General features: G+C 35.6%; 3 protein-coding genes across 5 annotated transcripts; 2 read left to right on the top strand and 1 right to left on the bottom strand.

Moving 5' to 3' along the window:
- Positions 1–191: 191 nt before the first annotated feature.
- On the top strand, positions 192–2747 carry LOC149392441 (Tetrapyrrole (Corrin/Porphyrin) Methylase). Of its 3 annotated transcripts, none has more exons than XM_089618641.1 (7): positions 192–307; positions 461–612; positions 990–1114; positions 1574–1803; positions 1901–1940; positions 2010–2101; positions 2203–2747. In XM_089618641.1, the coding sequence occupies exons 2-7, from the start codon at positions 463–465 to the stop codon at positions 2394–2396; spliced, it is 831 nt and encodes a 276-aa protein (XP_089474767.1). In that variant the 5' UTR covers positions 192–307; positions 461–462; the 3' UTR covers positions 2397–2747. The 3 variants fall into 3 exon arrangements, with proteins under 3 accessions (XP_089474767.1, XP_089474765.1, XP_089474766.1); XM_089618639.1 differs by having other exon boundaries at positions 433–612; XM_089618640.1 differs by lacking the exon at positions 192–307 and having other exon boundaries at positions 325–612.
- Positions 2748–3657: 910 nt separating this feature from the next.
- GH9B7 (glycosyl hydrolase 9B7) lies at positions 3658–7434 on the top strand. Its single transcript, XM_089619347.1, has 6 exons — positions 3658–4205; positions 4305–4588; positions 5029–5466; positions 5663–5801; positions 6171–6337; positions 6875–7434. The coding sequence occupies exons 1-6, from the start codon at positions 3989–3991 to the stop codon at positions 7205–7207; spliced, it is 1578 nt and encodes a 525-aa protein (XP_089475473.1). The 5' UTR covers positions 3658–3988; the 3' UTR covers positions 7208–7434.
- Positions 7435–9245: 1811 nt separating this feature from the next.
- On the bottom strand, positions 9246–12273 carry LOC149392439 (cytokinin riboside 5'-monophosphate phosphoribohydrolase LOG1-like). The gene is made up of 7 exons (XM_089619550.1): positions 11949–12273; positions 11482–11579; positions 11339–11369; positions 11121–11220; positions 10565–10635; positions 10331–10474; positions 9246–9723 (listed from the first exon to the last, which is right to left on the bottom strand). The coding sequence occupies exons 1-7, from the start codon at positions 12087–12089 to the stop codon at positions 9628–9630; spliced, it is 681 nt and encodes a 226-aa protein (XP_089475676.1). The 5' UTR covers positions 12090–12273; the 3' UTR covers positions 9246–9627.
- Positions 12274–13466: the final 1193 nt, after the last annotated feature.

Here is a 13466-nt window from a genome sequence, read left to right as displayed (position 1 = left end):
CTCTTTATTCTTCCTTATGTTAGAAGTATGCACAATATGAGCGAACACCTGTACTTAGTGTTAGGTTCATTCCGATCTAAGTCTGTGTCGTGTCTAAGATGTTATTCGTTTGTATCGATGGGTATTCTACCCGTTTTAATGAAAGCTTTGTGCAATTCTCAAAAAAAAAAAAAAAAATTATTATTAAATTGAACACAAATTTAGTGAGCGAGTGTGTAAGGGTTTAGTCATTAGTGGGATACCTTAGTAACTACCAGCTCCTCCATCTTTCCTCCCTGAGAACCCACCGTCGACAAGGGTATTTTAGGTATTTGACTCGGCTTGTTCCCTTCTCTTGGTAACGCACGCTCATCATATTCACTGCTCTCTCTCTTTCTCGGTTTGGCTTTGCCTAGAAGAACAGCTTTTTCATTTCCATTTTCTTATAATTAGGGTTTCGTTCAAATTTACATTCAAATAGAGATGCTGTACATAGTTGGACTGGGATTGGGAGACGAGGAAGACATAACTCTCAAAGGCTTGAAAGCCGTCAAGCAATGCGACAAGATCTACGTCGATGCCTATACTTCTCTTCTCTCTTTCGGTCTCTCTCCAAATGGCCTCACCGCTCTGGTAATCTTTCTTCATTCCCTTGCTTTTACTTGTCATCTAATCTTTTGCCGTCAAAGCTTATGCTTGTGACGTTCCCGGAATTAAAAAGTTGCTTCCGAAGAAATCCAATGGTTCAATCTCTCGAGCAAACCACCACCGATGAGCTTAGTCTTGTCTGAAATCCCTAATCAATCAATTGATTTCATTTTCTGATAAGAAAATCTAATTCAGCGGTTCCAGGCTTCTAGCAATATACAAGCATTGGGTTTTTTTTTTTCTTTTTCTTTTTCTCCATGGCAATAAATAATATAAGTCCCTGGTTTTTATATAAAAAAAAACCTATAAATAATGTATTCGATATGGTTTCGATTATGAATCTGATTTTATCTCCGTGGCAGGAAAAACTGTATGGAAAGCCGGTGATTGTGGCGGATAGAGAGATGGTGGAAGAAAAGGCCGACGAGATTCTTTCAACCGCTCACACTTCTCACGTCGCTTTCCTCGTCGTTGGCGATGTTTTTGGGTAATAAAACACTTTTCTTTCCTTTTTGTAGTCACACTCTATTTACGATTTCCTGCCAAGAATCCACAGATTCTAGAATGAATAAGACAATTAGATAGAAGGATGGAAGAGATAGAGAGAAATATAGAGACTTCGAGCTTGTTCGGTGTGGCGGAATGTTAATCAGAATCTCAGAAAACCTGTTGATTACTTTGTTTTGGTATCTGCAGTTATTTAAAAAAAAAAAAAATGGATTGTGATTATCTAGGTATTAGGATTAAATAAAAGTTATGAAATATTTGATTCATAAGCTGTTTCATTTAATCAATATGATTCCTTCCAATGGGTTAGTGCATGCTTTCATCTTTATTGATTAATTAGTACCATCACATCGATCATTGTAGAAGAAAGTGGACAAAAGGTGTATATGGTTACATTGACTTCACTATATATATAAAGAGTTTTGTTGATGTGATGTAGAGCCACGACTCACACGGATCTCGTAGTGCGAGCGAGGAAACTGGGAATCAAAGTGAAAGTGGTTCACAACGTGTCAGTGATCGATGCTGTCTCGGACTGCGGATTGGAACAATACCGCTACGGCCAGATCGTCTCGATCCCGTTCTTCACCGAATCTTGGAGACCCGATAGCTTCTACGAGAAGATTCAGCAGAATCGCAATATCGGCCTTCATACTCTTTGCTTGCTAGGTTTCGCTCACTCACTTTTTTTTTTCTCTTCCTATCTTTAGCTCCATATTATTATATAATTTATTTTTTCTTTTTCTTTCTATATTTTTTGTCGCAGATATCCGGGTGAAAGAGCCGACTATGGAATCGTTATGCAGGTTCGTTTAAAAAAATCGAACTCTTTATAAACTATATTACGTTGCTCTAAATTTATTTGATTTTTTCAGAGGTAAGAAAGAGTATGAACCTCCGAGATTCATGACGGTCAACACGGCGATCGAGCAGCTCTTGGAGGTCGAGCAAATAAAAGGAAAATCTGGTACTTTATGTTTTGTTAATTATATTTATTTATACAGTCATCAATGCCTATTATCATGGATTAGTTGTACTGATTTTTTGTTTGCGTTTTTCGTTTTGTAGTGTACAATGAAGACACTATGTGTGTAGGGTTTGCTCGGCTAGGAAGCGAAGACCAAGTCATTTTTGCTGGTCCGATGAAGAAACTCCGGACTGAAGATTTCGGGGCGCCTCTTCACTGCCTTGTCATCGCAGGCCATATTCATCCAATGGAAGAAGAGGCGCTGCGAGAATTCTACACAACTGCTTGGTTATGAATCCACTATTATACTATACACATTGTTGCGGTTTTAAGGAAATTTGTTGCAAGTAGTTTTGAAATTGATTAGTTCTTTTAAGTAAAACCTTTTCAATTGAGAAGTCATGGTTCCCGAATGGGACTCCATCCGTCACCGACACTGGCGAAGCCAGAGGTAATTTTCATAATTTTGGCATGTAATTTTATGGTAGTTTTTTTTTCATCTTAGTCCAAGTTTATCATTTTTTTTAATAATATGCCCCTCCTGAAGTATTTATAACATTTTGCCTCCCTGATTTGAAGTGTGCAAATGGTGACAATTTTAAAATGTCTATTAATTTAATTGAGTATTAAGATTTGACTTGTACTATTACCCCCCTGGTAGTTTTTTTTTCATCTTAGTCCAAGTTTATCATTTTTTTTAATGATATGCCCCTCCTGAAGTATTTATAACATTTTGCCCCCCTGATTTGAAGTGTGCAAATGGTGTCAATTTTAAAATGTCTATTAATTTAATTGAGTATTAAGATTTGACTTGTACTATTACCCCAAATATGTAGTACGTGTCATGTTGTAAAAGGATGGGAAATTAGTCTGAAGTTGTATTGTATATGCCAGTTAATATATACCTGGAAAAAGGAGAGTCCAGAAAGTCGGCTTGATTGCTTATTTTACTCTTTTTTTAATTAGGAATTTAGGATCTAACAAAAACGTCTTAATTAGAGTAACAAACGTTGTATAAAACTCGACAAAGTGAAACTTTTGACCGGCATAAACAAAGTCAACTAGTTTGTTTCGGACATTATTGTTTACCACAGCAATTTAATTCTGAACAAACATGCAACATTATTTCGCACATGTTACATATAAAATACAGTTTGTCACATAATAGCAAATAAAAATACTAGCTGTCAAATTGGAGTTTGGAGAGCGGTGATTAAAAACTGGCTTATTTTTGTCCACGAGCTCAATTGACGTGGATTGCTTAGCTACGACAAATATATTTTAACAATTTTCACTTGACAGTTGACGAGTAAAATCGAGGTCACAATCATTAACTTCACATTTGATCTTTGAAAGCCAAGCCCAACCACCGGGTTTCAAGTTTTAAGTCCCAACTGGAGACATTTTGACATCGACTGTCGGTGGCAAAATCGACCGTCCATTCACGCGACCCTGGTCAGATCAACGGCTCACGCGAGCCCTCAGCGCTTGAGCCTCCGGGGCATATCCGTCATTCCAGGTCAAATAGTTGATCCGTCTCGCGCCAATTACCAAAATCGTCGGTGCTTTTGACGGGTGTGTTTAACAGGCAAGCGAAAAACAGTACGAATTTTCCATTGCTTCTTCTAGAAGTTTGTTTCAGTCCTCCCACTAAAATACACTACACTAATCTCATTTTTTCTTTATTTAGACTGTAAACCATAAAAACCATTGTTCGTTAATCCAAAGCATTGTTCTTCCTCTATCTTCCCCGGAAAAAGAGGCGATTTGTTTTTCCGTCTTCCCAAACGCACATTTGCGACGAATGCCAGTGGTTTAGAACCAGATCTGAAGCGAAAGCGCGATTACGACCGGTTCTCTGGCCATTCTCATAGAGAAGATCGGAAAATGGAAGAGAAATCGAGGTCCAAAGGATGCTTCGGATGGTGCTTGGTTTTCATAATCCTGGCTCTGATCGTCGGAGCTATTGTGCTCGCCGTGATGAAGAAGCAGTCAGATAGCGACAACAACAAGCCGTCGCCGGTGCCCGGACCTCCCGGCGCGATCTCCCACAAATACGCCGAAGCTCTCAAAGTCGCAATGCAGTTCTTCGATGTTCAGAAATGTATGTCGATTTGCACACATTCGTCTTTAATTTTTTTTTTTTTTTTTTTTGTATTGTTTGAGAAAACCTAATCTGTGAAATTCGCTGAATGTATTGTAGCTGGTAAGTTGGTGAACAATAAGATTCCGTGGAGAGGAGATTCCGGACTGGAAGACGGAGGCGAATTGAATGCGGATCTTTCTAAAGGAATGTACGACGCCGGGGATCACATGAAGTTCGTGTTCCCAATGTCGTTCACGGCCACGGTGCTGTCGTGGACCATTCTCGAGTACGGAGATCAAATGCAAGCTGTGGATCAGCTCGATTCCGCTAAGGACTCGCTCAAGTGGATCACTGATTTCCTCGTCAATGCTCACATTTCGGAGAATGTTCTCATTGTTCAGGTTTGTGCTCGCATTTTTGTTTTCGGTTGTTCTCGAAGTCTTGAGATTATAGATTTGGAGGTAGAACTAGGATTGGAATGGTTACTAGAACGCGGACATGAAGGATAATTAGCATTGACGACAGAATCTTTTAGCTATACTTCAGAGGTGGAAAGAATATTTCCCCTATCTTGAAAATGTTTCTGAGTGTGATCTGTATATGACGTGTAAGATTGTGTCTTCTAAATTTTCTGGGCAATGTCGTAGATTTTCAATGTGACCAATTTTATCCGAAATAGATTCGGCTTGAAATATGATTCTTATTTGTAACGTGTCAAGAAGAAAACGAAGAAGCATAACTTAGGGCTTACAGTTGGGTTAGTGCGAAAAAAAAAGAATAGTGTCTAAACACGAAGACTCTGAACTATCTCCTTGGTTTTTTGGGCTGTGAATTCGATTAGGTGGGAGATCCTGAGACGGACCATAAGTGCTGGGAGAGGCCCGAAAACATGAATGAGAGCAGGCCTCTGACGCAGGTCAATACAACGTCTCCAGGATCAGATGTTGCAGCTGAGACCGCCGCGGCAATGGCTTCAGCCTCTCTGGTTTTCAAGAAGAGCGACAGCGAATATTCGAACACTCTTCTTAGACATGCGAAACAACTTTTTGCTTTTGCTGATAAGTACCAAGTTTCTTACTCTGAAAGTATCCCAGAGGTCAGAAATTTTTACAACTCGACAGGATTTGGGGACGAGCTTTTGTGGGCTGCGAGTTGGCTCTATCACGCCACAGGAGAGCATGACTACCTCGACTATGTAACCGGGGCAATCGGAAAAAAATACGCTAACTGGGGAAGTCCAAGTTGGTTTAGCTGGGATAACAAGCTCGCGGGAACGCAGGTAAAAATTTCAGAGATTTTCTGTGTGTGTGTGTGTGAATATGCATTTGTGTTGATTTTTCAAATTTAAATAAAAAAAAAAAGATAAAAAGATTCCACAAAATCTTCATTATTCCTGAACCAGATCTTGTTAATTTTTTTTTATAACTCATTATGAATGTCATTTTCTCCAACACTGAATTCCCTATTTGATGCAGGTTCTGCTATCCAGAGTAACCTTATTTGGTTCCAAGAACTCAAACAGTGCCGGGCTTTTGCAGTACAGAAAGACTGCTGAGGCTGTTGTTTGTGGTCTCCTTCCACACTCTCCGACAGCCACAAAAGACAGGACAAAGAGTAATCCTCTCTTGACGATATTAACACACCTCGATACACACCTACATCAACTTTTCTTAGATCTTATTATGCTAATTGAATTCAGTCATACGGTTGATTGAAAAAAATTACACGAGTGACGTGAGAATGAGATAGCACAAAATACGCTGTTAGCTTTTCTTTGATATCAGAGTTAGATAGAGACTTTGCCGATCTTTATTCGGTTGTCTCATGAAAGTTTAACACCGGCCAATAGTAATGGATATTTAGGATGGAAGTACAGCATATAAAAATGTCGAACATACTGTCCAGTCTTAATTAGCTTTCTGATCTAACCCATCAATTAGACCATGTCTCTGTTCATGATAAACTATTTCATGTTATACTCAGGTGGTCTCATATGGATCAGCCAATGGAATGCCCTTCAACACCCTGTTGCCTCTGCATTCTTGGCCGCTCTATACGCAGACTACATGCTTACATCTCGAACCGCATCGGTCTCATGCAGCGGAAAATCCTACAAACCGTCCGATATTCGCAAATTTGCCATGTCTCAGGTGTGGTTTTCAAACAATGAAAATAGTTTCTTTGCTGCTTTATTAGTGCAAATAGTCCCTGAACTTATTATACAAATGGCACTTTTGTTCTTCAACCTGTTTTATAAGCAAAATGGTTTGCAAAAGCATTGTTTCTTTTGTTATTAGTATTTTGTCAATGCCAAAACAACTTACATACAAACTTAAATAACTTCCTTATAATACTAAGAAGTATCATTAAAAAACATTGAACTTTTATTTAGTGTTTATAGGGCTGGATTGTAATTTAAATAGTTTTCTTGATTTATGAGACCAACAACGATTTAAGTTGGCAAATAAGTGTCACAGTTTTTGGGGAATTAAGGTTAATATTTTCTTGAAAAGGACTAAAATGCTATTCAATCAATAGTTTGAGAATTATCTTGCTTAGAAAACTGGTTTAGGGATCAAAACATAACACGGTTAGTAGTTCAGTGAGTATCTGCGTTAAAAGGCCTTCTTATTTATGGTCGTATTTTCTTAAGATTTGACATCGGTGTCCTTTTCAATCCCCCCCAGGCTGACTATGTGTTGGGAGATAATCCATTAGACATGAGTTTTCTGGTTGGGTACGGAAATAATTACCCGCAATTCGTGCACCACCGAGGAGCTTCAATCCCGGCCGATGCCAAAACGGGGTGTGATGACGGTTTCAAGTGGCTTAACTCGACCGAACCGAACCCAAACGTGGCTATTGGAGCGCTCGTCGGTGGGCCGTTCAGAAACGAGACCTTTATTGATTCGAGGAACAACACAGAGCAAGTCGAGCCGAGCACTTACAACAGCGCCGTTTTGGTGGGCCTTCTATCAAGCTTGGTCACCACTTCTTCAGCAGTTCTATCCTTCACCTAAATCATCAAATCATATCGCATTTCCTTGTTTTGTATTGTGCTGTGTTTATGTATAGTGTGGGCTTTTAGTCAGCATTGCTCGGAGCTTTAGTTGCGTGTTTTTGGTAGCCAAGGCCTATAAGTTTAAGTTAATTCTTTTATTTTCTCATTGTTTCCTTGCACTCGTTTGTTTGTAATGCGAACCATGTTTTTTTTTTACTCTCTCTCACTCTCGTTTATCTTCGCTTACATGATTGTAGTTTTACTTTTAGTTTCGTCCAATACCCGTAAAGGAATTATGAGCTTGTCAACTCAAAGTCAGTTATCCTTTGATTTATTTTAGGATATAACACAAGGAATCAATCTGGGAATCTGTCACTCCATTATTGGTACCTACTGACTGTCAAAATTATCCATTTATTTTTTTCTTTTTTCTTTTGGGTTTTCATGATTCGTCCAAAGTAATACAACAAGTGCATAGTGCTAAAATATCTGGCGCCACCAGTGAATGGCCTGTGGTTATCTTTACGGCTAGATGGGACATGCTATGATGATGCTTTGGTAGTGAGTGAAAGTCGTACCAATCTCCAGATATGTGGTAAAAAGAAGAGGTGGAGAGTGATCGAGCGAGCAACGTAAGATAGCCATATTTCAACAAATAGTTTTGTTTCAGTACTTCAAAAAGATAAATAGCTCGTGTGTGTGTTTTAGCCAGAAGTGGACTAAACAATGACTATTGGTCGACAATAACATTCGATGAAATAGACACCACCGCTCCCACGTGATCCTAAACTTGGACGATGTACCTAGTCATTTCTTTGAATCTTATCTACAACAATTCGATTTTTCTTTTTCTTTTTCTTTTTCTTTTGTTCTTTTTGAAAAAAAAAAAGAGAATAATCAAACAAGCGAAAAACCATTAGTCATTGCCACCGATTGTCTCTCTACAACAACTCTTTTTGCTTACCCAACTAGCTTTTTGTCAATCGACATATAGCTATTGCCTATTGGTACGGTCTAGGACAGGTGAATTTGTACCCTACCCCTACATATTAAACATATTATGAAGAAAAATAAAGAGTGATCAGTTTCCAAGTCCCCACTTATCAACCAACTTAGACCAACCAATCTTTCATGTACATGGAGTCATTGACGATAAAATTCCTTGTATAAAGGAAGAGAAAAAAAATAAAATAAAAGACTCTCCGAACTCTCAAGTCCATGAATGATGGTAAAAAGGATTTTTATTAAAGCACGTATTTTATACAAATTTTATTATATTATTTCCCATATACTCCATTTGTATGGAATATTTTGAGGCTATTTTATAAATAATAAGCGACGATATTTCAAGCTTAATTTTGGTGTCATAAGGAGTACAGTTGGGATAGTTTCCTTTCAGCAATATAGTGTTTATTTGCGAAATATCGGAATACAAAAACATAGCGGATTTCCAAACTTCGATCGGTGGTTTTTGTAGAGCTTCACGGCTTCATTTTATTTATTTATTATTTTTTTAAAATAAAAGCTTTATTTATTTTTAGAGTATCAAACAGCATACGTCAAATTATAATATAATGTTAGGGTTTTGTTTTCGTACTTTAGAATAAACAATCACGAGTATTATTCAGAATCATTAATGACATGTGTCCATAAAGGCGTTAATTAAAGTAACTTATAGTTCTAAAGTTTTTAGGCATGGAGGGAAAAAAAAGGTTGAACTTGCTTATGTAACAATCAATTAGACATGATCAATATTTGTGTGTGAATATATAAGTCCGGATAGCACAAATGTCAAGCACAAATTTATATTACCTTTATAGGTAAATAGGGCATATTCTCTCTTTTATTCTATTCATATATAACTTAGAGAATCATCTAGGTAAACTACGGCGATAGTGAAACATAACGAGTGGAGATATTCATCGTAAATCACCGGCCTTCCTTTCATAGTGGCTCTGACACGTTACTATCAATTTCCTTTGAGAATATGAAGAACAAAAAAAATATCCTCTTCTTTCTTCATACGAAAGCAACTTGAAACAACCCATCAATTCTTGAAAATATATATTAATAAAATAAATAAATAAAATGTACATAAATCAGTGGTTCACACCGACATGGGAAACTACTAGTAATCACAACAAAACAAATGGCCTTGTTGTTTCTTCTTCTTCTTCTAGAGATAGAAAGATTAATGCAAACCCACAAAACCCACAGCCAAGTAAAATAAAATTGAGATAATAAAATTGCGGTGTTCTATCAACACACAAAAAAAATGAAAATAAAAGAAATATTTACTATATATAGTGACACTGCCTAAGCTAGTGGACCTCACATTCTACACCACATAAATATAAGTAGTTTTTTTTTTTTTGGGTAGGAATATGCTATATATTCTCTAGGGTCATAAAAATAAGAAGCTCCATTATTTTGGTGAGGTCAACGAGAAATGTCAGCCTTTACAGTGTAGCCAATCTGTTGTTCCATCTCCCACCTTAGCTTAGGTCCTACTTCAGAATGCTTAGGAACATATTCCTGATCAAAATCAAACATCACCCATTAATCAACGGCTCAGATCAATTCTCTTTTTTTCTTACTAAGTTTGGCTCTCACAATTACTAATGCACGTGAGGAGTGTTGGACTCCTCATACAAAATAACTGAATAATGATCTCACAAGTCCATTACAAAATAATTTAGTTTTCGATATATCTTGTTACATAATTATATATAAATATATGTTAAACTATGTTTAGACTCTGAATACGCTTTATCGTCAAATGTGACATTTTTTTTTAATGATGTTAAGTTATATTCTTGATTTTTTTTTATATATAAACATACCATTTGTAAAAAAAAAAAAAAAAAAAAAAACAAATATCATACTCAAGAAACTATGAGAACATTTACATTTAGAATAATAATATTCTTCCCAAAAACAAATGATATATTGTTATTATTATTATAAAAGATTAATATCGCGTACGGTGGGGCGCAGGCAAGGGAAGTGTGGGGCCACACCCGCGTGCGGGCGGTGTACGATTATTGGCTGGGCTCCATCACACGTGTCGAATTGCAACAAACAAACATGTATATATGTATGTATAGGTGTAAGTATATATTATATTATATTAGATTATTACCTCAAGCTTGCACATGAGTTCTTGGGCAGTTTGGGCAGACACAATGATATGGCGGGCAGCTGGGGTAACGAAGCCTTCGTCCACTGCGTTGTCGATGAATGATAGCAGTGAATTGTAGTACCCATCCACGTTCAACAATCCCACCTATACCCACACATCCACAACTATTTCCTTAAATACTTCATTTCTAATATCATTTTAATTCTTCTTGCTATTGTTGAGATATTCTTTTACCGGTTTCTCGTGGATTCCCAACTGAGCCCAAGTTATCACCTCCAACAGTTCCTCCAAAGTTCCGTACCCACCTTAATATATATATATATAAATAACCAAGCTAATATATATTAGTCCATGATAACCGAAATTAATTAATTTATTCGGGGTTCAATTGTGAATATGATGAAGGGGAAGAAAATAATAAAAGCATCATCCGAAAAATTGGTGACGACATGACTGTTTTGAAGTAGTCTTAAAAACGACTATCTTTAATATATGTAACAACATGACTGTTTTTTTTTTAAACCCCTTCTTCATAGTTTTTTTAAATAGTCAATTTCCAACTAGAAATATCTCACTCAAGAAAAAGAAAAAAAAAACCCAGAAATATCTCACTCATGTTTGTGACTTTGTGTGCATATACTAAAAAAGGACAACATGTTTTTATATGTTTTAATAATGTAATCAATAGTGAAAAGAAAAGTACAGGTCCTGTATATGTATGGATCCTAGTAATATGTATAGTAAGTATAATGAATAATGAATAGTTAATAACAATAATAATAATTAATACCTGGCAATGCAATAAATGCATCGGCTTGTCTAGCCATTTCAGCTTTGCGTTGATGCATTCCAGATACAGCTCTCACTTCCCCCACAGTTTCTCCGGTGATCTGAGATTCATAATTTATATATATTCTTTTTAATAAATATTTAATTACTTTTCATTTATTTATATGACAAGTAATTCACTGAAATCAAATCAAAGTAAACAACATGGTCTCTTCTTACCTCTCTTGGCATGAGAGTCTTGGGAATGACTCTGTTATGAAAAAAAGAAAAATAAAATGAAATACTGATACAATAAAAACACTGATAGTATCAATGATGATATTGTAAATAAATAAATAAATAAAAGATGAAAAATATTGTACCCTAACACGTGGCGACCACCTTCATAGACAGCTTGGGAGACCAAACCCATCAAGCCAATGCTTCCACCTCCATATACTAAGTCAATGTTCCTTTCCACCTGCAAATATTTATATTTTTAATTTATTAATTACTCTCAATAATCCTCTATTTTATACTACCAGACGTGCTCCTTCAAACAATTAAATCCATGTACGCTACCATATTATAAATTAGAGTATATAAACAATAACAAAAATAAACGTCACCTTTTTTTTTTTTGTGTCTGTTTTACCAATTATCTAAGTAACTTTTTCCAGATGCATGGTAACTCAAATCCATAATTTCTCATTCTTAGTTTAGAAAGGAGAAAATATCAAGGAGAAACATATTAACAAACTTTTAGTTTTACTTTTTTCGGTTAACAAATAAAATTAAACTAAAGGGTCAAGTTAAATAATAGTAATAAATTAAAACATGAAGTTATTACCAATTCTTTGCCAAGTTGAATGGCAGCGAGTTGATAGCTTGGATTCTTGCCGGGACTGCTTCCACAGAAAACACAGACTCTTCTGAACTTTGAATTCATCGGAACTTGACATTGTTGCTCAAATAGCTTCTGATTTTCCATTAGAGAGAGAGAGAGAGATGATATTTTTTATGTAATGGAAATGGGATTTAGGTTTTCCTGTATTTTTGTTGCGACGAGAGGATATATATTTTTTTTCTTTTGATGTCGTTGCCTATAAAGTTGGTGTGGGAAATGAATCGGAAGAAAAGGCAATGCCAAAAGGTTTAGAGGGAATGAGAGTTGATGATGCTATTGAAGAGGTCACCTTTAAATAAGAAAGTTTTTAAAAATTAGAGAAAATATGTGATAGTGATAATTTTTTTTTTTTTTTTTTTAATATAAAAAATTATCATGTTTATTTAGCAATATTAATAAGGAAGGTCTCCGACAGTGTATGTGTAACTATATATCATATATGTGTGTATGTATGTACCATCTCTTTCTGGATTTTCTCATCTCGTGGGATTTTGCAAACGAAATTCACGTTGATTGGGACATTTAATTTTTTTTTTGGTCCTTAATTTTGGGAACAAAATTATGGTATGAAATATTAATTTCAATTTCACAAATTGGTCCTTATCCAAGTATAAAAAAACCCCATCTTTATTTCCTATCAATCAAATTTTCCTTCGGTACTTTTTATCTTTTATTTTTTTTTATCCATTTTAGTGCCATGTCTGCTAAAGCATTCCCTTTTTAGCTAGATTAATGTTTTAACTAATTTGATTACAAAATAACAAATGTTACTTTATCTCTTTTACTTTATACTAAAGCACAATTAATTAGCTCCGTTTACTTTCACACCCTCCTTATGACAACCAATGGAGCAAAAGGTGGATTGTGGGTTTAAAAATTAACTGTCGACAAAATAGACACAATTATTCGTGGCAGTTTTTTCTTTTACAATTTTTAGTTAATTGACATTTTTCACATCATAAAGACTATGAGTCTATGAGTCACGTTTGTGAAAAATTTGTTGAGAACACTCATACGAATCGTAACATTTGGAGTAAGAGAATAAGAGCCTTAAGTTTTGGGCATTGCATAATAATGGCCACTGAAATAGAGAGAATATATTTTCACAAAATGGTACACTATAGTATACTAAGAATGTGACCTTTTTTTTTTTTTTTTTTTTTTTTTTTTTTTTTTTTTTTGACGAATGCTAAGGCAATTTGGACTCTTCTTAAACAAATACCCCACAAAGAAAGTAGTCGAATTCTACACGTATATATATCTCACTCACATGTATGGTTTGTATTTTTTTTCAACTAATGCCAAAATCATTACATAAAATGCATTCCTTATTCTTCCCTTATTCACATATATCCCCATTGAAAGCTAAAGTACTAGTCTTTAAACTATTTTTTGTTGGAAGAAAAAAAAAAGACTTAAAATTTGTTATCTCCTAATTTATTTATGTATTAAATCATAGTT

Source organism: Urtica dioica, chromosome 7 (assembly GCF_054948205.1).
Source record: "Urtica dioica subsp. dioica isolate 48M chromosome 7, U.dioica_male_clone48M_v1_H2, whole genome shotgun sequence".
Lineage (NCBI taxonomy): Eukaryota > Viridiplantae > Streptophyta > Magnoliopsida > Rosales > Urticaceae > Urtica > Urtica dioica.
The sequence above is the reverse complement of the archived record's forward strand: the minus strand, read 5'-3'. Positions and strand labels throughout refer to the sequence as shown.